Genomic DNA, 25,852 nt, shown 5'->3' with positions numbered 1-25,852 from the left:
TAATTTTTAATAATTGTTCTTTATTTTAATAACTTTATTTTATTTTATTTTTTATTTGTTTATTTCTTTTTTTCTCCCTTTTCTTCTGAGACGTGTGGCTGACGGTCTTGGTGCTCCAGCCTGGTGTCAGGTCTGTGCCTCTGAGGTGGGGGAGCCGAGTTCAGGACATTGGTTCACCAGAGACCACCCAGCTTCACATAATATCAAACAGTGAAAGCTCTCCCAGAGATCTCCATCTCAGTGCTAAGACCCAGCTCCACTCAATGATCAGCAAGTTACAGTGCAGGACACCCTATGCCAAACAACTAGCAACACAGGAACACAACCCCACCCATTAGCAGAGAGGCTGCCTAAAATCATAATAAGGTCACAGACATCCCAAAACACACCAACGGACGCAGTCCTACCCACCAGAAAGACAAGATCCAGCCTCATCCACCAGAACACGCACTAGTCCCTGCCACCAGAAAGCCTACACAACCCACTGAACCAACCTTAGCCACTGGGGTCAGACACCAAAAACAACGGGAACTACAAACCTGCAGTCTGCGAAAAGGAGACCCCAAACACAGTGAGATAAGCAAAATGAGAAGACAGAGAGACACACAGCAGATGAAGGAGCAAGGTAAAAACCCACCAGACCAAACAAATGAAGAGGAAATAGGCAGTCTACCTGAAAAACAATTCAGAGTAATGATAGTAAAGATGATCCAAAATCTTGGAAATAGAATGGAGAAAGTACAAGAAACGTTTACCAAGGACCTAGAAGAACTAAAGAGCAAACAAACAATGATGAACAACACAATAAATGAAATTAAAAATTCTCTAGAAGGAATCAGTAGCAGAATAACTGAGGCAGAAGAAAGGGTCAGTGAAATAGTGGAAATAATTACAACAGAGCAGAATAAAGAAAAAAGAATGAAAAGAATTGAGGACAGTCTCAGAGACCTCTGGGACAACATTAAATGCACCAACATTTGAATTATATGGGTCCCACAAAAAGAAGAGAAAAAGAAAGGGACTGAGAAAATATTTGAAGAGATTATAGTTGAAAACTTCCCTATAATGGGAAAGGAAATGGTTAATCAAGTCCAGGAAATGCAGAGAGTCCCATACAGAATAAATCCAAGGAGAAACATGCCAAGACACATATTAATCAAACTATCAAAAATTAAATACAAAGGAAAAATATTAAAAGCAGCAAGGGAAAAGCAACAAATAACATACAAGAGAATCCCCATAAGGTTAACAGCTGATATTTCAGCAGAAACTCTGCAAGCCAGAAGGGAGTGGCAGGACATGTTTAAAGTGATGAAAGGGAAAAACCTACAACCAAGAGTATTCTACCCAGCAAGGATCTCATTCAGATTTGACAGAGAACTTAAAACCTTTACAGACAAGCAAAAGCTAAGATAATTCAGCACCACCAAACCAGCTTTACAACAAATGCTAAAGTAACTTCTCTACGCAGGAAACACAAGAGAAGGAAAAGACCCAAATAAAAATAAAAAACCCAAAACAATTAAGAAAATGGTAATAGGAACATACATATCGATAATTACCTTAAATGTAAATGGATTAAATGCTCCAACCAAAGACCTAGAGTGGCTGAATGGATACAAAAACAAGACCCGTACATATGCTGTCTACAGAGACCCACTTCAGACCTAGGGACACATACAGACTGAAAGTGAGGGGATGGAAAAAGATATTCCATGCAAATGGAAATTGAAAGAAAGCTGGAGTAGCAATTCTCATATCAGACAAAATAGACTTTAAAATAAAGACTATTACAAGAGAGAAAGAAGGACACCACATAATGATCAAGGGATCAATCCAAGAAGAAGATATAACAATTGTAAATATTTATACACCCAACATAGGAACACCCCAATATATAAGGCAAATGCTAACAGTCATAAAAGGGGAAATCAACAGTAACACAATCATAGTAGGGGACTTTAACACCCCACTTTCACCAATGGAAAGATCATCCAAAATGAAAATAAATAAGGAAACACAGGCTTTAAATGATACATTAAACAAGATGGACTTAATTGATATATATAGGACTTTCCATCCAAAAACAACAGAATATACTTTCTTCTCAAGTGCTCATGGAACATTCTCCAGGATAGATCATATCTTTGGCCATAAATTAAGCCTTGTTAAATTTCAGAAAATTGAAATTGTATCAAGTATTTTTTGTGACCACAATGCTATGAGACTAGATATCAATTACAGGAAAAAATCTGTAAAAAACACAAACACATTTAGGCTAAACAATACACTACTTTATAACCAAGAGATCACTGAAGAAATCAAAGAGGAAATCAGAAAATACCTAGAAGCAAATGACAATAAAACACAACAATCCAAAACCTATGGGATGCAGCAAAAGCAGTTCTAAGAGGGAAGTTTATAGCAATACAATCCTACCTCAAGAAACAAAAAACATCTCAGATAAACAATCTAACCTTACACCTAAAGCAGTTAAAGAAAGAAGAACAAAAACCCCAAAGTTAGCAGAAGGAAAGAAATCATACAGATCAGATCAGAAATAAATGAAAAAGAAATGAAGGAAATGATAGCAAAGATCAGTAAGGCTAAAAGCTAGTTCTTTGAGAAAATAATCAAAATTGATAAACCATTAGCCAGACTCATCAAGAAAAATCAGAGAAGACTCAAATCCATAGAATTAGAAACGAAAAAGGAGAAATAACAACTGACACTGAAGAAATACAAAGGATCATGAGAGATTACTACAAGCAACTATATGCCAATGAAATGGACAACCTAGAAGAAATGGACACATTCTTAGAAAAGCACAACCTTCCGAGACTGAAGCATGAAGAAATAGAAAGTATAAACAGACCAATCGCAAGCACTGAAATTGAAACTGTGATTTAAAAATCTTCCAACAAACCACCCAGGAGCAGATGGCTTCACAGGTGAATTCTATCAAACATTTAGAGAAGAGCTAACACCTATCCTTCTCAAACTCTTCCAAAATATAGCAGAGGGAGGAACATTCCCAAAGTCATTCTATGAGGCCACCATCACCCTGATACCAAAACCAGACGAAGATGTCACAAAGAAAGAAAACTACAGGCCAATAGCACTGATGAACATAGATGCGAAAATCCTCAACAAAATACTAGCAAACAGAATCCAAGAGCACATTTAAAGGATCACATACCATGATCAAGTGGGGTTTATCCGAGGAATGAAAGGATTCTTCAATATATGCAAATCAAGCAATGTGATAAACCATATTAACAAATTGAAGGATAAAAACCATATGATCATCTCAGTAGATGCAGAGAAAGCTTTTGACAAAATTCAACACCCATTTATGATAAAAACCCTCCAGAAAGTAGGCATAGAGGGAACTTACCTCAACAAAATAAAGGCCATATATGACAAAGCCACAGCAACATCGTTCTCAATGGTGAAAAACTGAAAAAATTTCCACTAAGGTCAGGAAGAAGACAAGGTTGCCCACTCTCACCACTATTATTCAATGTAGTTTTGGAAGTTTTAGCCACAGAATCAGAGAAGAAAAAGAAATAAAAGGAATCCAATTAGGAAAAGAAGAAGTAAAGCTGTCACTGTTTGCAGATGACATGATACTCTACATAGAGAATCCTAAAGATGCTACCAGAAAACTACTAGAGCTAATCAATAAATTTGGTAAAGTAGCAGGATACAAAATTAATGCACTCTCTTACATTCCTATATACTAATGATGAAAAATCTGAAAGAGAAATTAAGGAAACGCTCCCATTCACCATTGCAAGAAAAAGAATAAAATATATAGGAAGAAACCTACCTAAGGAGACAAAAGACCTGCATGCAGAAAACTATGACACTGATGAAAGATATTAAAGATGATACAAACAGATGGAGAGATATACCATGTTCTTGGATTGGAAGAATCAACATTGTGCAAATGACTGTACTACCCAAAGCAATCTACAGGGCTTCCCTGGTGGTGCAGTGGTTGACAGTCTGCCTGCCGATGCAGGGGACATGGGTTCCTGCCCCGGTCCGGGAAGATCCCACATGCCACGGAGCAGCTAGGCCCGTGAGCCATGGCCGCTGAGCCTGCGCGTCCAGAGCCTGTGCTCCACAATGGGAGAGGCCACAACAGTGAGAGGCCCATGTACCACAAACAAAAAAAACAAACAAAAAAAGCAATCTACAGATTCAATGCAATCCCTATCAAATGACCAATGGCATTTTTCACAGAACTAGAACAAAAAATTTCACAATTTCTATGGAAACACAAAAGATCCCGAATAGCCAAAGCAATCTTGAGAAAGAAAAACGGAGCTGGAGGAATCAGGCTCCCTAACTTCAGACTATACTACAAAGCTTCCGTAATCAAGACAGTATGGTACTGGCACAAAAACAGAAATATAGATCAATTGAACAGGATAGAAAGCCCAGAGATAAACCCACACGCATATGGTCAACTTATTTTTGATAAAGGAGGCAAAAATATACAATGGAGAAAAGACAGCCTCTTCAATAAGTGATGCTGGGAAAACCGGACAGCTACATGTAAAAGAATGAAATTAGAACACTCCCTAACACCATACACAAAAATAAACTGAAAATGGATTAAAGACCTAAATATAAGGCTAGACACTATAAAACTCTTAGAGGGAAACTTAGGCAGAACTCTCTGTGGCATAAATCACAGCAAGATCCTTTTTGACCCCCCGCCTATAGAAATGGAAATAAAAACAAAAATAGACAAATGGGACCTAATGAAACTTAAAAGCTTTTGCACAGCAAAGGAAACCATAAACAAGACCAAAAGACAACCCTCAGAATGGGAGAAAATATTTGCAAATGAAGCAACTGACAAAGGATTAATCTCCAAAATAAACAAGCAGCTCATGCAGCTCAATATCAAAAAAGCAAACAACCCAATCCAAAAATGGGCAGAAGACCTAAATACACATTTCTCCAAAGAAGATATACTGATTTCCAAAAAACATATGAAAGAATGCTCAACATCACTAATAATTAGAGAAATTCAAATCAAAACTACAATGAGGTATCACCTCACACCAGTCAGAATGGCCGTCATGAAAAAATCTACAAACAATAAATGCTGGAGAGAGTGTGGAGAAAAGGCAACCCTCTTGCACTCTTGGTGGGAATGTAAATTGGTACAGCCATTATGGGGAACAGTATGGAGGGTCCTTAAAAAACTAAAAATAGAACTACCATATGACCCAACAGTCCTACTACTGGGCATATACCCTGAGAAATCCATAATTCAAAAAGAGTCATGTACCACAATGTTCATTGCAGCTCTATTTACAATAACCAGGACATGGAAGCAACATAAGTGTCCATCAATAGATGAATGGGTCAAGAAGATGTGGCACATATATACAATGGAATATTACTCAGCCATAAAAAGAAATGAAATTGAGTTATTTCTAGTGAGATGGGTGGATCTAGAGTCTGTCATACAGAGTGAAGTAAGTCAGAAAGAGAAAAACAAATACCGTATGCTAATACATATATATGGAATCTCAAAAAGAAAAAAAAGTTTATGAAGAATCTAGGGGCAGGACAGGGATAAAGATGCAGACATAGAGAATGGACTTGAGGACACGAGGAAGGGGAAGGGGAAGCTGGGATGAAGTGAGAGAGTGGCATCGACTTATATATACTACTAAATGTAAACTAGATAGCTAGTGGCAAGCAGCCACATAGCACAGGGAGATCAACTCAGTGCTTTGTGACCACCTGTAGGGGTGCGATAGGGAGAGTGGGAAGGAGACGCAAGAGGGAGGGGATATGGGAATTTATGTATATGTATAGCTAGTTCACTTTGTTATAAAGCAGAAACTAACACCCCATTGTAAAGCAATTATTTTCCAATAAAGATGTTTAAAAAAAAATTGTAATGCAAAAAAAAAAGAGAAGAAATGCACAGGTATTGAGAGGGCTACCCAGAAGGTGTTTGCCTCTGTATTGCGGAATAGTTAACCCTAGTCTGAGCACTGCTCAGGTCCCACTTGTTAAAAGTAAAACCCAAATGAATCAAACTGTTTCCACGTAATTTAACTGCCTCCCAGAATAGACGATCTGGGTGGTCAGTTTAGTGATCAGACTGCTTAGTGAGCGTGGATGAAAGCAAAGGGGTAAGTGCCGTCCGGAGGCCTGGGTCACCCAGGCAAACTGTACCCACCTCCCCTGCCGAAGCACAACTTGACACTTCTCCAGGGACCACACAGCCTGTCCCCAAGGTCCAGCCCCTCTTCCTGGGATAAATCCAACCAGACTACCAATTTCAAGCTTCCACTTTATAGGTTATATATAGCATATTAATTTGGATTCAAGATTTTATATTCAAGGTTCCCAAAGCCTTGACTGACTACGAATGTTTTCAAAACTCATTAGTCACACATTTGCATGACTCTAGGTAGGTAACATTATTACACGTTGACCCACCTAATTTCATCCTTAGAGTGTAACCTCATGTCTTATGTGATAGGGTACCTTTATCACATCTCTGCACTAACTAGTGTTGTGGATGAGAAATATTAATAAATATCATGAAGGGGGCTTCCCTGGTGGCACAGTGGTTGAGAGAGAGTCCGCCTGCTGATGCAGGGGACACGAATTCGAGCCCTGGTCCAGGAAGATCCCACATGCCGCGGAGCGGCTGGGCCCGTGAGCCATGGCCGCTGAGCCTACGCATCCAGAGCCTGTGCTCCGCAACGGGAGAGGCCACAACAGTGAGAGGCCCGCGTACCGAAGAAAAAAAAAAAAAAAAGCAGTATCATGAAGGAAGTAAAAGAGTAGTGCTGTATAGAAAGGAATTAAAGTAACAACTAATCTACTAGTTCTTAAGAATATAGTTGTAATATAATGTCTTCTAAGCTTTGCACATGGGAGGCATCCAGTAAATATTTGTTGAATGAATGAATATTTTTATTTAATATTGGTTTCAAACTATAATGACATGTTATTTCCTATTATTGAAAATTCATTTTAAAAGATTTTACTATTTCATTTCTTGAGATAATATTTTATTTTATATTCAGTAAATTAGACTTTGGTTGCAAAGGTAGAAATTAAAACAAGATTTTTTAATTTTTAGTTTGAAGCACTATTTGCTTATTAGAATATGTAATATAAATTGTTCACTACTTTTCTTTAATATTTATTTATTTATTTGGTTGTGCTGGGTGTTAGTTGCAGCAGGCGGGCTCCTTAGTTGCACCTCATGGGCTCCTCAGTTGTGGCATGCAAACTCCTAGTTGTAACATGCGTGTGGGATCTAGCTCCCGGACCAGGGATCGAACGCAGGCCCCCTGCATTGGGAGCGCATAGTCTTATCCACTGCGCCACCAGGGGAGTCCCTGTTCATTACTTTTGAATTTAATACATTAGCAACTTATCTCTGATCTGTGAGGCTTCTTTATTCCCAGGAACCTGAATCACTTCATCCTAGCCATTCACCAGAATCTTTCAGCCAGACTGCTGTTGAGTACCAACCAGCTGGTGGTAGTTTTCCTTAAACAGTTTTAGAGATAGGGAAATGAAAAGCCTAGAATTGCCCCAAAGTGTAGACTTGGAATTGCCTGTGAGAATTGCTTAGAGTGACAGGTCAAGTCTATGTCCCACACTTCTCCTTTGAGATCTCAGTTTGTTCCTTAATTCTATGTCATGACAGAAAGTCATGGAAGGAAAAAAAAATGCATCCTCACACTGGAAAGGAACAAGGTAGTGAGGGATTCTGTGAGGTCCATCATCTCCCAGAACTTTCCCGAACCCGCATAGACCCCTTAGAGCAGTGTTTCCAAAGTATGGGTCATGACCTGTGAGTCCTGGAATCAATTTGATGGGTCACTAGATGTAGTGGTTCACCAGAAAATTTTTTGATGAAATAGAGTAGAAACAGAATGCATTACACATAGTGAAGAGCTAAACATTGTTTTACAGCAATGTTTTGTTTCAGTTATAAATATGAGTGTGTACTACATGTGCATGTGCACCTGTGCTGGGTAAATAGATTATGGTAAATATGGTAAATAGTAGATTGTGGTCAGAAAAGTTTGAAATCTTCTGCCTTAAGGGACTCAGCTTCCGAGGTCAGGGAAGGCAAGAAGACCTCAGCAGAAAGAAAACTCTAGCACAGAGAACCTCTTCCCAAACCACTAAAAATCATGGCTCAGCAGTGAGCAGTACAGTGTAGTGTAGTGGTTAAGAGCATACCCAGGCTTTGGAGTTAGACTTAGGGAGAAATCTCAATCCTTCCATTCATTAGCTGCAGGACAGGTATCTACAAGTGGGAATCATGGTTGTACTCTAACCTGTTACCTGGTGATGTATGGATTAAATGCAGTAGCACATCCAAAGGCCTTAGCATGTTTCCTAGACCACAGCAAGCTCTCATGAATGATACATGTACATGAGGGATCAATGGTTCCTTTAGTATCCAAAGTGAAGAAAGGAAATGGAAACTAAGATTTTCTGAAAGTCTCCTATGTGCCAGGAATGTCAAGAAATCTTACTCAAGTTCTCTTATTTAAGGACTGCTCTAGAAGTTTTGTGTTCTTCAGGGTTAGAAAGGTTAAGCTATGCCTCCATAGCTAAGTCAGGATTCAAACCTAGGGCTGCTTGTGTCAAAATCCACACAGGGTGATTATCAAAGAATAATTACGATGATGACCATGAAAAGGAAGAAAAAATAAATTATTTTTTAAACCCAAGATCGTAACCCTTTTCCTTTTAATCGTTTCTAGTGCATCTCTCATCAAACGTGTTGTGGCTCCTGGTGGTATTATTTGAACACTAGGATAGTTTCAGGGTTATCACCAACCACTGGAATGTTAGACCAAGAAGGCAGGGGTTTCTCTTTGTTTACTGCTGCATCCCCAGTGCATAGAACCAATAAATATTTGTTGAATGAGTGAATGAATGAATTCCTGTTCTACAGAAATCTACATCCATAGTTGGTCTAAAGGAACATAGCACAAAAATAGTTCCTGAGTCTTCAAGAGAATCAATCTATCTGGTGATGCAATGACTCTGGAACTGCCCAAAGACTCATGAGAGCCATGTTTACATGGAACTACCTCTTTCTAACAACAGAATATTATTTGGCTCTCAAATCTATATTTATTTCTTGCCCCATAGTACTGGGTTATAAAGTAATAGAGTAGAAGACATATAAGACCATAAAATACCCAGGCCATTTCTGAGGTCTTGAGAATCAGACCCCAGCAGGACCTAAGAGTGTGTTTTATCAGTGATGTTGGTAGCTACCTAACAGAGTACCCCAGGAGCAAACCATCATGTTCAAGCAGATCGTTGTCCAAAATGTATAATATAGAAAGAGAGGAGAAAACTTTATTTGGAACATATTATACAAAGTGATTGATTAGATTTGCCTCCATTGAAATCCATTTACAGAGAAAATTATATTAAACATCATCTACTGAAGGAACCAACAAAATCTTCATCATCATCAGATTTTTAAGGGAGGAATAAGCAGCTCTCTTTCTTCACTGAGGTTGAGGACAGTCTTACTTTCAGGCAGGGGATGGACTAGATGTCCTTGTTGGGTCCTTCCCTAGTTTATCATGGCATCTTCATCATCACTGAGTGTTTAGAAATCCCATAGAACAGTAGAGATACACAGCAGTATAAATGCGAGTTAAAGCTGAGAAGTGTATGTCTTTTACAAATGGGTTAGAAAATTGGTCATTCACTGGGAAAGCAGGCCATAGAGAAAACATACGAGACCAAAGATTTCAGGTCTCTATGCCTATAATTTTGAATCGCTGCCATAAAAAAGGAGTCTGTTGATGTCTGGGGAAACTGAAAATGGTCATGGTAAATGGAAGCTGTATGGTTCATTTACTGCTATAAAGGATTCCATCAGCTCTTCCGTAGGTTATTATAGCTGCATTTGAAAATGTGAATGTTCAAGTAAGATTCAATAGCAACTACCCAAGACTGGATTAAAAACTGTGTTTGATGGTTTATCATTTTTTAGAATGCTGGTGAATATAATGATTTACTAAAGAAATTTGAGTCAATTAAAAGGTTTGTTGCAGGAAATTGTTATAAATCTCTGGGTTTGGTTTTGTTTCACAGTTTTTCACCTTTGAACAGTACAAGAAATTGCTAGGATATGTGTCACTGTCACCAGCATTGGTAAGTGAGAGTATTTATTATACTTAAGTGTGTGTGTTATTTCATACAGCAAAATCTGGAAACAAAAACCCTTTTGATTCCCCAGGCTCAGCTACTAAAATATGAATTGGAGTTATTCAATGTTCAGCTACTTGTTGAAAGCCATCTTCCTAATAACTCACAATTTGGCCATTTTATAGCTCCCAGTGATGAATTTATGATAATAATGATACGTGTGGAAAGGCCCATACGAGATATGGTCAAGAATATAAAGAGTACATTTGTCAAAGACTCTTTTGAAGCCAAAACATGCGTATGTTTACATACATACTGCACATATCTATTTATGTGAAAGTCACTGTACCTAAAATTATTTCCTAACAGGTCACTTTTGCAGCTTTTGCTCAAGCTGTATTAAGTATAGGACCTCAGGTCACTCTGTGGTCAGATGCAGGCTGAGGGGCCTTTTATAGTTGGGGAGAACAGTGATCTTACGATGATACATCTCAACTATTACATGAAAGTCATTTGGTGATTTGAACATTTGCCGATGCCACTCCTTTCCTTCTTCGTGATTTCGCTGCTTTTCACAAAACAAGTTAAATAATATTGACCAAATAGGTTCTATCAATATGCGTGCAGTGAGAGCCCCAGAGAGAGCCAATGCACTAATTTCTCCCCCAAACCTGCAAAGCAAAACAAAACTAAACTAAACTAAATCTGTATTGGCCCTCTAATTGGCAATGTGCCTTCCAACGTCCAGGAAAATCCCCCAGTTTACCTGCTGGAATGCACCTTAGAACTCAGCCAGAGGGGCAGAGTTCTGAGCTTCAACTCTTTCATTACTTTATTTCTAAAGATTCATTAAGAAGAAGTAGCTGCTATTTAAAAAATCATACATACTCCCTTTCTAGGAAGGATCCAATTAAGAAACCTAATAGTGTCACTTTGTTTTGTGACAAAGAAACCTCTGGTCCAGCCTCCTGCTGGGGGGCTGTGAAGCGGCCTCTCATGGAAGGAGAAGTGGTAGCACGAGTCCTGAAATTAGCTGAGACTTTTTTTTAAGTCCTCAGTGTCTTCCCTGACTGTCTCCCTTTACTTTGAAAACATCTTGTTAAAAAGAGGATTAGGGCTTCCCTGGTGGCGCAGTGGTTGAGAGTCCGCCTGCCGATGCAGGGGACACAGGTTCGTGCCCCGGTCCGGGAGGATCCCACATGCTGCAGAGCGGCTGGGCCCGTGAGCCATGGCCGCTGAGCCTGCGCGTCCGGAGCCTGTGCTCCGCAACGGGAAAGGCCACAGCAGTGAGAGGCCCGCGTACCGCAAAAAAAAAAAAAAAAAAAAGGATTAAAAACTTCCTAGCAGGGCTTCCCCGGTGGCGCAATGGTTAAGAATCCGCCTGCCAATGCAGGGCACACGGGTTCAAGCCCTGGTCCGGGAAGATCCCGCGTGCTGCAGAGCAACTAAGCATGTGCGCCACAACTACTGAGCCTATGCTCTAGAGCCTGCGAGCCACAACTACTGAAGCCCGCGCACCTAGAGCCCATGCTCTGCAGCAAGAGAAGCCACCACAATGAGAAGCCTGTGCACTGCAATGAAGAGTAGCCCATCTCTGCAACTAGAGAAATCCCACGCGTAGCAACGGAGACCCAATGCAGCCAAAAATAAAAAAACAAATTAAAAAAAAGAAGAAGCCAATTCTAAAAAAAAAAAAAAAAAAAAAAAAAACTTCCTAGCAAAGGACAGTAAAATACAGTTTCCAGAGGGCCGTGGCTGATCCTGTGTCAAGCATTGGTACCATGTGAGAGACTGCACTTCTGTCTTGAGAATTCAAACAGAAAAGCATTTGGCTACTTCAGCTCCTCTCACCGAATTCATGCAAACTGTATACAGTTTTTCTCTTTTCTTGAACTCATTTATTACAGTTTCTTTTTGATACAGCTAGACACTTAAACAGCCATTAAATGTCCCCTGGTGCTCTCACGTGAAAAGCCTGGGAGGCTGGGGACCCAACAGTTACCGCTGGTCTCTGGAACAATCTGAGTAACATGATCTGCTGATAGCTGATCAATTCTTTTGACAAGGGACTGCTGAACACTAGTTCTGACAGCAAATGTAGCTGAGTTTTATAGAAGAACAAAAAAGTGAATTACTTGGAAGATTGCATATAGTAATAAAAACTTGAACATCTGGATTTTAGCTTTTTCAGTCAGAAGAGTTTGGGACTAGTATTTTTTTTTTTCTGCCTTTGGATTCCATGATGGAAGTCTGAGGTAAATGAATAAAATATTTTGTCTGTTACCCTATACAAATATGTTTAAAATTGTAATAAAGGGGCATGAAAGGAAAGCATCATTAGTTATTCTCTCTCCTAGAATCTGTATACAATCCCATTCTTCCTCGTCGTGCAACAGTTACAATGGTTTTGTACAGCACTTTACAAAAGGCCTTCACACATTATTTTGACCCTCATAATAACCTTATTAAATCAAAGATTAGATATTGTTGTCTCCATTTTACAGATGAGAAAACAGTGGCTTATAAAAGATACAGTGATTTTTTTTCATGCAAAGGGATTTTATTTTAAATATAGCAGTGTGTACATGTCAATCCCAAACTCCCAATCTATCCCCCTCCCCTAACCTCCCCCCCCATAACCATAAATTCGTTCTCTAAGTCTGTGAGTCTGTTTTGTAAATAAGTTCACTTGTATCATTTTTTTAAGATTCTGTGTGTAAGTGATATCATATGATATTTGTCTTTCTCTGTCTGACTTACTTCACTTAGTATGATAGTCTCCATGTCCATCCATGTTGCTACAAATGACATTATTTCATTCTTTTTAATATCTGAGTAACATTCCATTGAATATATGTACCACATCTTCTTTAAAAGACTCAGTGATTTAAACACAGAGCTGCAGCTAACACACACGGCGTTTATGTGTGGATTATGAAAAGGTGCCCCTTTCTCCTGACTGATGCCTTTCTGGCTTGGCAAGTAGGGTGCAGGCTGATTTCAGCCTCCACATTCACCTTTGCGCCCAAACTACTGTACATGGCATCTCTGGTCACACAGCCAATAAAGTGGCAAAACCAGAACCTAAACCCAGACCTCCTGGCTCTGGATCCTGCCCTGGTTCCACATTGCCTCCCCTTCTAAGGTTATAGAACATTCATTTCTCCCTTTTCTCTTTTAGTCTCCTACTCTGAATAAATTAGAGACTCCGAATAAGAGCTTCTCCTCTTTACTCTTCATTGACTTTTTTCCCCCCTAGTTGTATACAGTATTACCTCTTCCCCTGGAATTAGAGCTTCAGCACCAAGGAATTATTTTTTTCAGCATCTGTTTTGAAGGTTTGAGGCTTTGCTTCATTTTGTTTTCCTGCTGTGTGTGTTTGTGTGTGTGTGTGTGTGTGTGTGTGTGTGTGTGTTTTAATAGTTGTGGGTTTTGTTTTGTTTGTGGTACGCGGGCCTCTCACTGTTGTGGCCTCTCCCGTTGCGGAGCACAGGCTCCGGACGCGCAGGCTCAGTGTCCATGGCTCACGGGCCTAGCCGCTCCGCGGCATGTGGGATCTTCCCGGACCGGGGCACGAACCCGTGTCCCCTGCATCGGCAGGCGGACTCTCAACCACTGCATCACCAGGGAAGCCCTGTGGTTATTTTTGATTCAAAGTTTCTGAAAATCCTTTAAGCATTCTACTCAGTGGAAAATTCTAGAAAATTGTTCTTTCCTACTGCAGAAGTTCTTAACAGATAACAAATAAGAACCTGATACACAGCCACCTTTTGATAAATGTGCTAGATTTTATCTGAGCCCTTCAAGACAACCTGTTTATCTCTGACCTCAACTTTTATTCCTCAGCTTCTAGCTCTAGAAGAATAGGGCAATTATCAGTTTAAAGAGACAGATAAAGGATTAATTTTAAACTGTTTTTTTTCGTTTCTTAATTTCCTAGAATAATGACTCTTAAGAATATGGCTATACATTTAAATATTTTTGGCTATACTGTTTGGTTACCTGAAATTTAGCTTTTTATAAGCATTTTATTTGTGGTTCTCCTCCTTGAATTTCTTATATGCTCAATAAATGTATTTAAGTAGATGTTTAAAAATGAAGCTCTCCTTTTTTGAGTCAAACTCTCTTTTAGTTGTTACATGTACAGATGTTTTAGTATCCACCTTAAATAAGTAAAACAACCTTTCTTTTCATTAAAGGACAAAGTCATTGTTGATGGGGCTTTGACATTTTATTTTGAATTGTTAGGATGTGGTTTGTGGCTTCTGTAATTTCTTCTTCATGAATTGTCAGCATCTAATCAAGATCTAAAGCTGTTTAGTAATGGTATACGGTGCATTTATGTGAGTTTCTCCATTCTCATTATAACATTCAGCTGCATAGTGTAATGAGTAGGATGTTTAACCCCATACACATGATGACTTGTTTTAAAGTATTGATTGACTTAATTTTTCTAGACCTTTATCATTGCTGGATTGGGATCTGGACTAACAGAAGCCATTGTGGTCAACCCTTTTGAGGTAGTAAAAGTTGGCTTGCAAGCCAATCGGAACAAATTTACAGAGGTAATCATTTAATGTTTTCCTGTTGTTGATGGAATACAAAAATTATTTTTCAGAATATAACGTCAAATTATGAACCCAGCCCATAGCCACTTGTTAAAGCCATAGTAACTTATTGTTAAGGAAGTAGCATAAGAAAAAGTCAAATTTCTTCCACAAGGAAAGCGTTAACAAAAATGCACTAAAGTCTGATGGACACCATAAAGCAACCATACTCCAATAAAAATTAATTTTAAAAAAAGTCTAATAGACAAACACATGTTTAGACATTTTTATTTTAGAGTTGTAATGTAATCTATAATGACTTGTTTGGAAATGTTTTCTGTACTTTTGGCAGAACTTCTATTTCACATTTTACTAGAATAGACTATAGCAAAAACTACTAGGATGATAATATTGCTGTGCTTTAAAAAAAAAAATTATGAAGTCATTTGTAAAATTACCTCACACCTTCCCTGACTCCACACACTGCCCTCCCCCAAAGATTCTGATAACCTGTCATGCTTGTCTTTTGGTTAAATCTGAATGAGCATACTACTAAACCTGTGTAGACATCACCACTTGGACAATGATGGGTCTTGACATTTAGTCACTGGTACATGATGTTCCATGAAGACAGCTTGCCTTGGTCTGTGCTGCCTTCACTTCCTTGAAGTTGCCGAATAATTCCCTTTAAACCACCAAGTCCAACTGTTCTTGTTTTATTCTTTTGGGTGCCAAGCCCAAGGTACGGAAAAAATAAGGGGATTGGCAGTCCAGGTCCTTTCTTAGCACTTGAATTTGCTTCCACAACTGGGTAGCACATGGTATAAATTGGTTTGGAGTATCTGCTGACCTGAATTTCTCCATAGAAAAGTTCCCCTGCCTACTTCTTAAGCATCTGCTAATGGGTGGAGACCCCCCTCACTCCTACCCCACTTCCTGCCTGCTGCTACTGCCTGAGAGCTCCCTGGCAGCTTCTTGAGCAGGGGTGTGGGAACAGAGAAGGGGCCTCTACTCACCTGTAACTGCCAAGAGCTGCGGAGGACAGGGTTGGGCTGCTACAGCAGATGGTATCTACTCAGAGGACGTCAATCCTAATTAAGGAAGATTTTTTTGTTTTTAAGTTTCAAAAGATTGTCTTAATTGCAGAGATATATAGCACTTCAGAAAAGGTTGAAAATTCCTGTATTGCCCTAGTCTCTGTTTCTGTTTTGCTTTTTCTCTATTCTTCCTTGAATGATGGGTAAAGATGGCAAGGACCAGGAAGAAATAAAAAGAAACACTTTTCAAATGTCCTGTCAATATGGAGCATTAAAGACAGCCCCCATGGAATCTGCTCAAGGAAAATTTGGCTGGGAGAATTACCAGCTAGAAGAAAACTTGGGGCTCCCAATTCAGTGTCCCATTTTTACCCATTGGGAAGCTTGTCTCGGGGCAGCAAGGAGTGAGCAAAAGAATACACAGGCCTTCGAACTGCAGTCCTTTATCAAGACAGCATGTAAACAGAGGAACACACATGGGACAGAGCACCAAGAAGCACTCACAGGAATGAAAAGAACCAAGTATCACAGCAGCCCTGCTCATGCCTGATGTTCTTTTTCTCTCCTCTGCCCTCAGGGAGGTTCTACACTGAGGCCACGTAAGAGCGGCTAATGTTTTGCACATGCTGAGGCCTTGCTAGAACATGGTAAACACCCTTCCAGCCCAACACAAGAATGCTACATGTGCACGTGCTCCTAGTTCATTGACACGAGTGTGGTCTGTGTAAATAGTTTATGTATATACAGCCATTTTTCTAAGTGGGGGAGGATGGGGAACTTGTTTGAGGTCGTTTCTTTTGCAGAATCCACTGAACTGGATTCATCGTCAGATATTTACTTAGACAAAATAAAATCTATTAGGTACCCTATAAAATATTTGTCATATTTCTTCAACTAGTCAGAACTTGGTAAAACAGAGATCACATAGGTCACACATGTCAGCATTTTGTTTCCAGCAACTATCAGGATTCAGTAGCTGATCAGAGGTGGCACGTTATTGGTCAAAGGTGCCGATACTGATCAAACTGAAAAGGAGTTAGTGCATAGTCAGTCATCCAACATAAGGTCATGGGACTATGCCTATTGCAAAAAAAATCTGAGTGAAAGGAATGACGTGATAAGAATAGCAAATTTCACACTGACAAAGGATTAATCTCCAAAATATACAAGCAGCTCATGCAGCTCAATATCAAAAAAACAAACAACCCAATCCAAAAATGGGCAGAAGACCTAAAGAGACATTTCTCCAAAGAAGATACACAGATTGCCAACAAATACATGAAAGAATGCTCAACATCATTAATCATTAGAGAAATGCAAATCAGAACTACAATGAGATATCACCTCACACCAGTAAGAATGGCCATCATCAAAAAATCTACAAACAGTAAATGCTGGAGAGAGTGTGGAGAAAAGGGAACCCTCTTGCACTGTTGGTGGGAATGTAAATTGATACAGCCACTATGGAGAACAGTATGGAGGTTCCTCAAAAAACTAAAATTAGAACTACCATATGACCCAGCAATCCCACTACTGGGTGTATACCCTGAAAATACCCTGAAAAATAATTCAAAAAGAGTCATGTGCCACAATGTTCATTGCAGCTCTATTTACAATAGCCAGGCCATGGAAGCAACCTAAGTGTCCATCAGCAGATGAAAGGATAAAGAAGATGTGGCACATATATACAATGGAATATTACTCAGCCATAAAAAGAAATGAAATTGAGTTATTTGTAGTGAGGTGGATGGACCTAGAGACTGTCATACGGAGTGAAGTAAGTCAGAAAGAGAAAAGCAAATACCATATGCTAACACATATATATGGAATCTAAAAAAAAAAATGTTTCTGAAGAACCTAGGGGCAGGACATGAATAAAGACACAGACAGAGAATGGACTTGAGGACATGGGGAGGGGGAAGGGTAAGCTGGGACAAAGTAAGAGAGTGGCATGGACATATATACACTACCAAACGTAAAATAGATAGCTAGTGGGAAGCAACTGCGTAGCACAGGGAGATCAGCTTTGTGACCACCTAGAGGGGTGGGATAGGGAGGGTGGGAGGGAGATGCAAGGGGGAGGAGATATGGGGATATATGTATATGTATAGCTGATTCACTTTGTTATAAAGCAGAAACTAACACACCACTGTAAAGAAATTATACTCCAATAAAGATGTTTAAAAAAGAAAAAAAGAATAGCAAATTTCAGATCTAGACATTTTAAAAAACCTACCAGTCATTTGGGGCAAGTGCAGCTGTTTTCTTTTGTCGAGGACTCATTAACTCCAAAGCCTTCGTCTATTGACTAGCACGTCCTTTTATCCAACAAGTGATACCCTTTTGTTAATCTGTACCTGTGTTGAATTAATCCAAAACAATGTTAGGTGCGCTCACTTCAGCATCTGTATGGTGAAGAATAATTATTACTTTCTTCACTCTGAGGCTTTGTAGGTTGTCAAGAACTATGGGGGGTGGTGCGGGGAGAGGAAGAGGAAGAGAAAGGGAGGAAGAAAGGAATTAATTTTTTTTTTTTAGGAATTAATTTAATGCCTAAAGCATTTAAAGATTATGCTTCCTTTTTTAGGAAAAAAAGTTTTAATTCTGGTATAAAGTTTTAATTATGTATAGATAATGCATATTTATGTTAGGAGACACCAAAAAACTACATATTTCTGTATGTACATATAAGTGTACAGATGTACTAAAAATGATCTAGACTCTCAAGCAGTGCTGTCCAAAAATAGAAATATAACATGTGCCACCTAAATGTAAAAAGGTAAAAAGAAACAGATGAAATTAAATTATATATTATTTAACCCAGTATATCCAAAATATTATCATTTCAAAATGTAATCAATAAACAAATTATATGAGATATTTTACACTCTTTTTTCATACTGGATATTCAAATCTAGTGTGTATTTTATGCTTATAAGCACGTTCCAGTTTAAACTAGGACATTTCAAGCACTCAGTAGCCTCATGTCGATGGTGATGTCCTTAGAAGACAGTGCAGGTCTGGAGGAGTTCATACAAACTTCTCACTGTGGCTGCCTCTGGAAAGGAGACTGGAAGGGGGGAGAGGAAGATAAGAGTTTAAGGGAAGAGCTTGGTGCATTTGAATGTTTAACATGAGAATGTATCCAGTATTATCTGTGAACATTTACACTGGAAGGTAACACTTGCTCACTATAGAAAATTTAGAAAATACAGAACCGTATAAAGAAAAGTAAGTAATCCAAAAGAAATGTTCTAATGGCTCTGCCGGGTCAAACCCACTTCAGGGAGAATCTTCTCAGCTAATTCAGGTGGGAATGACTTGCTGACCCATCTTAGGACTCAACCTTGTGTAATTCCGGTTCTAGTACTTCATTTATAGTAGCAGGAACCCCCATTTTTTCCTGCTCTATAATTTCTTAAAGAGCTTAAACCTTATGTGCAAATTATCAAAGAACATATATAAACAAAGCTGTCTAGAACAGAAAGGCAATTGGTTTGGGGAGCAAAAACCCATAAGAGTTTGCGGAGAGATATACCCATCAAGCTCTTTACCATTTCCTAACAGTATGGCCTTGAACAAGTTACTTGCAGTTCCCTCTGTGGTAAAATGATGGTGATCAGTCCAACTACATTACAACAAGGTATTTCTATAAGGAGATAGAAACACAAGCCCCACAGGGCCATCTAAGTTACTGACTTTGTGAAAGCCCCCTGCTTCCTACTCTGACCATAGCCCAGTTTCCTCTTTTGTTAGGGAAAGATAATAGTAATGGCCACATCAAATGGTGTAATAGGGTTAGTTGAGACATGCATATAAAGCTGTCAATACAGTCTGTCATGTAGTGGTGGTTTAATAAGTGTTAGTAGTTATTATTACGACGGGCTTTTTATGAGAATTTAAAAGTGATAGTATACCCAAAGGTCTTAACACAGAGCCTGCGACATGATAGGCACTCAACCAATGGTAACTATTTCTAGATGCAAATTGATCTTATAAATCCTTAAGGTTGACTAGAGACAGATCTATCTTGAGATATTGCTGCAATGAACAGTCACACCTGACTCCCAGTTGTGGGCTCAAAAACAGCTTACTGAGCAATGGTTCACCTTAGGTCGTTCCCAACTGCCAATGCAATCCATTCAGCCTGAATTCTTAATCAGGGCTTAAGGGCTGGCAGCCTAGTTACAGTGCCTATTGACAAGATCTTTAAACTTAGATGCAGGTCTGTTATCATAAACAATAGTAGTTGGGTACCTGTTTGCTATAAATAACTTGCATATAGCAGCAGAAGTTCAAGAGGAAACTAAAAACATTTGAAGCCACTTTGGAAAGAGTTCTACCACAATCAAGATATTCTTCCTCCAGAATAGTCATGTAAATTGAACGTGGATTCTTGATCAAGCCTTCGGGGCCACTTCACCTGGAGGCTGTGAACTAAGCTCATTTTCAGCCTTTTCAGTCAATTACAGCTTCCAGCTGTGGTGAAACGCTAAATAGATGGGCTGCATGCAGAATGGCCAGATGGCTTAACAACACCTTTACGAAAAGCAGAGCAGTTTCCCCAGAGGCTTATTTTGCAGGGAGATAACTCTTGCTGCTCTGCCAATAGTATGAGTTTCTCAGGCCACAGGTCTGTGGCTCAGCCTTTCTACCTTCCTGCCTTAGATTTGAACCACCACGGATTCATACACAGTAATTGTGGATTTTCCTATTTCGTCAGCCTGAGGAGGTAAGTCTGTGTGGTCCTTTAAACATGAAAATTTCCCAAGAAGTTATGGGAAGTATGTAGTAGAAGTTATGGGAAGTTATGTAGTGGAAGACAGCCTAGGGTAACAGTAGTCAATATGACTCTTAAGGGGCTTCCCTGGTGGTGCAGTGGTTGAGAGCCCGCCTGCCGATGAAGGGGACACGGGTTCGTGCCCCAGTCCGGGAAGATCCCACATGCCGCGGAGCGGCTGGGCCCGTGAGCCATGGCTGCTGAGCCTGCGCGTCCGGAGCCTGTGCTCCTCAACGGGAGAGGCCACAACAGTGAGAGGCCCGCGTACCGCAAAAAAAAAAAAAAAAAAAGACTCTTAATATTACACTTAAAGTCTTGGAGGCAGTGGTAGAGTGATAAAGATGGAACAAAAGGACTGCCATGGTCCCAGGTGCACAGAGCATTGTCTAGAAGGAGGTTGTGGAATGTAGGTAGATGTCCATTTGGCCCTGTGGGGAGGGAATGGCTGGCAAAGGGCCAGAATGGGGCCCTCTGAAGCATGGGGTCCAGGAAAGGCGCCCCTCTAGCTGGGATCCAAGGGCAGTACTGGCTGAGAGCAGAGGCTGTGTGTGCTATGTTCTTGGGGCCCTCAGTGAAATTTCTGACAGGATTTCCTAGGAATGGCAGGTACGCTGCTGGCTCCAGCTGCCTGTGTTCTCCCCTCTGTGGTCTAGGACTGATTTTCTAGCCAGTCAGAGGTATGTTATCCATAAAATATGCCTTCCCTCCGAGTTAGCCCTAAACTATGCTAGAAATGTAAAGGAAATTGTGGTTAATTTGGTTATTGATACTTCCCTTATATCCTTCCAGCTTCTGTATAAAGTATTTCAATAGGTGTACTTGTCTTGCCTCCGCTTTTAAAATTACCACCATATCAGTCAAAGACTATAATCCCTGCCACACTTCCTTCAATTCCAATACCAGAATCTTGGCCAGCATCTTAAAATTCACAGTGAATAAAGAAAACCGGTCTCTAATTTAAATACGCTTGACCTTCTGTGGGGAGCAAAGTAATCACAGCTTTGTCATGCTCTGGTTTGGTTCAGTGGGTATAAAAACATGTTCAGATAAAATCAGGATAGATCCAAATTTCCCCCCATCCTTCAAACTAAACCCAAGCAAAGTGTTGTTCTGGTTTGTAGTCTCTTTGGCTTAGGACTAGGCTTGCCCAAGGATTTCTCCATTGGAGATGGTGTGTGTACCCGGTCTTGCCAAAAGTGGGACTTTGTAACTTGTCGTCCTTATAAGACCCTGCTCCCTTCTAACTAGGTGCATCGTTTTTTTTCTGTACACTTATAAGAATGAGAAGTCCCCTATCAATTATGCTAAGCCAAGTGGTGTTTTGCTGGCATGCTCTCTGCTAGCCTGGAAAATGTGAATTTCTCTCCAGGAGCAAAATCTTGTATGAATTGTTTCCCAGTTTTTCTCTCCACTTTGAAATCTACTTGAAAGTTATTATTTGGCTAACAGCTTATGTTTTCCTTCCCTTGAGGTCTATAGGATTTGCCTCTGATGTGTGGATGGGGCACAGGTTATCCTTCTACTCTGTCATTTTTATCCATGTTACATATGAACATAATCATTCTCACCCCCAAATATGAAACTAAACCTTTAGGAAATTGCAAAAGCCTGTTTCACCTCTATTTAATCTTTAAAGATGTTCAGCCCAAGAAGGGAACAGTCTCCCACCTATGCTCTATGATTAAAACTTAAGGATCAATGAACTGATAGCAAATGTATCATCGATGGTAGAATCTTTAAAGATAGGAATTTTTAAAAAATTAGTTCAGGGGTTGATTCTCGTTTTGGATAACACCACTAAATATAGCTCCACACACTCTATCCTGGGAGCTTAATAATCTAATAGAGACCAGTTAGATCATGTACAGTATCACAAAGCTTAGTGATTATTTTCTCCATAGGCAATTAAAAAATGCTTAGACTTAGTTATATTATGTAGAGACAACACAAAGTGAATACGACGGTACTTTGCGATCCTCTCTTTCCAGAAGAAGAGAAGTTGAGTTATATAGGGAGTGAATGTGTGGCTCTGTTTTCAGAACGTGTGAGAAGCTAGCTTCAAGGGCATGTCAACATTCATGATGACGTACTGAGTTAAGTTCAAATTTTTCCTGCATTACCATGTGAAATCCTGCCAGGAAGCTGTTCAGTACCTAAATTATTTCTTTCCAGTCTGTGATTCTTGTAGGCAGAAAAGTGAATTATGTGTATGAATCCATTCCTATAGTTATCTTTCAACAGTACCTAAGGCAGCAGCCAAGTCGCCTCTCTATTATCATTTACAGAAAATAGACTTCAGTCTTCCACTCAGCTGTGCCAGAAACCCTAGATTTTTGCTTTCAGAATTGAGACTTTGAAGTAATGGTAATAGCTACCATTTACAGAACATCCACTATAGGTCAGATACTGTGCAAGATGCCTTACATGTTTTTCCCTTTATTTGCTTTTCTAAAGTTATACAGTTTTTGTAAATTACAAAATAATTGTTTTCACAGATCAGGTAATACAGGGCTCTGTAAAGAAAAAATAATTGGTGATTGCTGCCACGACCGCCCTGCAATCGCATCGCTTTGGTAACTGCTTTGTCTCCTTCCACCTTTTACAGTGCTCACGCGCACCTGATACCTAATTCTCCCATTATCCCTATAAGGTCAGTGGCTCTATCTCTATGTTATGGATAGGGGAAATAAAACCTAATGCAGTTATTAGCTCTAAGGAACTGAGCATTAACGTAGAGGTCTCTTTATAGAAACCACACTGTTTTCACTGGGATAAAGAAAAGTGGGTAATGAAGACGCTTAAGGGAAAATCGTTGTGTTTCTGGAACCATGAAGAAGCAAAGGCTCCTTCCATGTTGCCAGCCCCCTCGGAGTAGTCACCCCTGTGTCCACAGCGCAGTCACCTTCCCTCCTGCTCTGCCAGCAGTGTGGGGGCAAAGCACAGGGTCAGCGTCTCGTCCCGTCACCCTGAGGCCCCGTGTTCCTCCAGGCGGTTATTGGACAGCAACTTGGTGTTGACATAGCTTTGTGGCTCAGCATCTGGAAGAGTTTGTTTAAAGCAAATTATTTTCCACTCACAGATTGTTTAAAAATAGGCCTGCTCATCAAATGTAAATTCTAGAAAGAATATAATTATATTTTGGATGTCTTTTTGTCCCTAATCATGCCTTAGTAAAATAAACTGCAACGACAAATTAGTGAAATACCTAAGCTAAAAGAGATGTGTAACTGTGGAATTTTGAGCCCGATTCCTCTTCTTTCACTTACATTTTGTTCTCAAATAAAAGGAAAAGTTTTTTTCTTTTTTCAAATTTATGAAAATGCTTCAAGACTTCGAGGAATGAAGAGCTTAAGTGATCTATCTCCTAATGAGCAAGGGTATTTTCCTTCCTAAGTGTAGCAACTGGATACCTCTTAACAAAGCAGTATTTTTCTTAAGGCCCAGATATGGACACTCACTTCACTGTATAAAGGTCTCATCCGGTTTGCTTTCCAGTCATGTGATGAAATCCAGTGCAACACCTTATTCCATTGGCTCTAAAATGCACCCGAGTTCCCCTTGCCATGGGAAGCAAGTAAAGGGACGCATGTGGAGCGTGCTGTCTTTGGACATGGTGTGCCTAGAGCTCTTCTCTCGCTTTACAGAGGGAGGAAATCCACTGACACACACCCCACGCTTGTGCCTACCGGCCATGCTCTGATAGCTATTTACCCAAGGAACAATGCCTAAAACCTCTGTCCATGATCTCACAAGGTAATCAGAGCCAGCTATGGTCAGTAGTTGGATGGAAGAACTCCAGAAAAAATAGCTGAGGCTGCCATAAGTCATCTCGGTGATTTGTTGGTAATTCTGGGCTCTCAGAGAGTAAGGAATCAGTGTCCCAGAGTGGTGCCTGGGAGCATTGTGTAGGCAATGGATCTTCTCTTTTATTTAAGCCTCTTAAGGACTTTTAATTTTTAAAAGAATTTTTTATTGAAGTGTGTTGATTTATAATATTATGTTTTAGGTAGGCAGCATAGAGATTTAGTATTTTTACAGTTTATATTCCATTAAAAGTTATTACAAGATAATGGCTATAATTCCCTGTACTGTACAGTATATCCTTGCTGCTTATGTATTTTATACACAGTAGTTTGTATCTCTTAATCCCATACCCCTAACGCACCCCTCCCCCTTCCCTCTCCCCACTGGTACCCACTTGTTTGTTCCCTATATCTGTGAATCTGTTTCTGTTTTGTTATACACATACATTTGTATTATTTTTTAAATTCCACATACAAGTAATATCATACAGTATTTATCTTTCTCTGACTTATTTCACTAAGCATGATAATTTCTAGGTCCATCCACGTGGCTGCAAATGGCAGAATGTCATTCTTTTTTACGGCTGAGTAATATTCCATTGTGTATATATAGCACATCATTCTTTAAAAATTGAGGTATAGTTGATGTGCAATATAAAGTACAGGTATAAAACATAGTGATTCACAATTTTTAAAGGTTATACTCCATTTATAATTATTATAAAACATTGACTATATTCCCTGTGTTATACAGTATATCCTTGTAGCTTATTTACTTTATACATAATAGCTTGTACTTCTTAATCCCCTACCTCTATCTTGCCCCTCCCTCCTTCTCTCTCCCCACTGGTAACCACTAGATTGTTCTCTGTACAAGTCTGTTTCTTTTTTGCTATATTCACTATTTTGCTTTATTTTTTAGATTTCACATATAAGTGATATCAGTTTTCATTCTTTTTTATGGATGAGTATTATTCCATTGTATATATACACCACATCTTCTTTATGCATTCATCTGGTGATGGACACTTAGGTTGCTTCCATATCTTGGCAATTCTAAGTAATGCTGCTATGTACATGGGGTGCATGTATCTGTTCGAATTAGTGTTTTAGTTTTTCTCAGATATATACTCAGCTGTGGAATTGCTAGGTCATATGGTAGTTCAATTTTTAGTTTTTTGAGAAACATCCATATTGTTTTCCATAGTGGCTGCACCAATTTATATTCCCACCAACAGTTTATGAGTGTTCCTTTTTCTCCACATCCTCTCCAACATTTGTTATTTGTGGGGTTTTTTGATGTTAGCCATTCTGACAGGCGTGAGGTGATTTCTCATTGTATACCACATCTTCTTTATCCATTAGTCTGTTGATGGACACGAATTGCTTCCATATCTTGGCTATTATAAATAGTGCTGCTATGAACATTAGAGTGCATGTATCTTTTAAAATTTTTTTTCATTTTTTTTGGATATATGCCCAGGAGTGGAATTG

General features: G+C 39.4%; 1 protein-coding gene across 5 annotated transcripts in view; it reads left to right on the top strand.

Moving 5' to 3' along the window:
• SLC25A21 (solute carrier family 25 member 21) overlaps positions 1 to 25,852 on the top strand; it is a 528,472-nt gene that overhangs the window by 458,520 nt on the left and 44,100 nt on the right. For 2 of the 5 annotated variants that reach the window (XM_081227232.1, XM_081227230.1), the window contains exons 5-6: positions 10,138 to 10,197; positions 14,649 to 14,756. The exons of 1 other annotated variant lie outside the window; for it this stretch is intronic. In XM_081227232.1, the coding sequence (XP_081083358.1) occupies positions 10,138 to 10,197; positions 14,649 to 14,756 (168 nt within the window). The remainder of the gene's footprint in view (positions 1 to 10,137; positions 10,198 to 14,648; positions 14,757 to 25,852) is intronic. 2 more of the 5 variants (XM_081227231.1, XM_081227233.1) reach the window with 2 other exon arrangements.

This window comes from Mesoplodon bidens, assembly GCF_964165515.1.
Source record: "Mesoplodon bidens genome assembly, chromosome: 3".
In the NCBI taxonomy this organism is placed as follows: Eukaryota; Metazoa; Chordata; class Mammalia; order Artiodactyla; family Ziphiidae; genus Mesoplodon; species Mesoplodon bidens.
The sequence above is the reverse complement of the archived record's forward strand: the minus strand, read 5'-3'. Positions and strand labels throughout refer to the sequence as shown.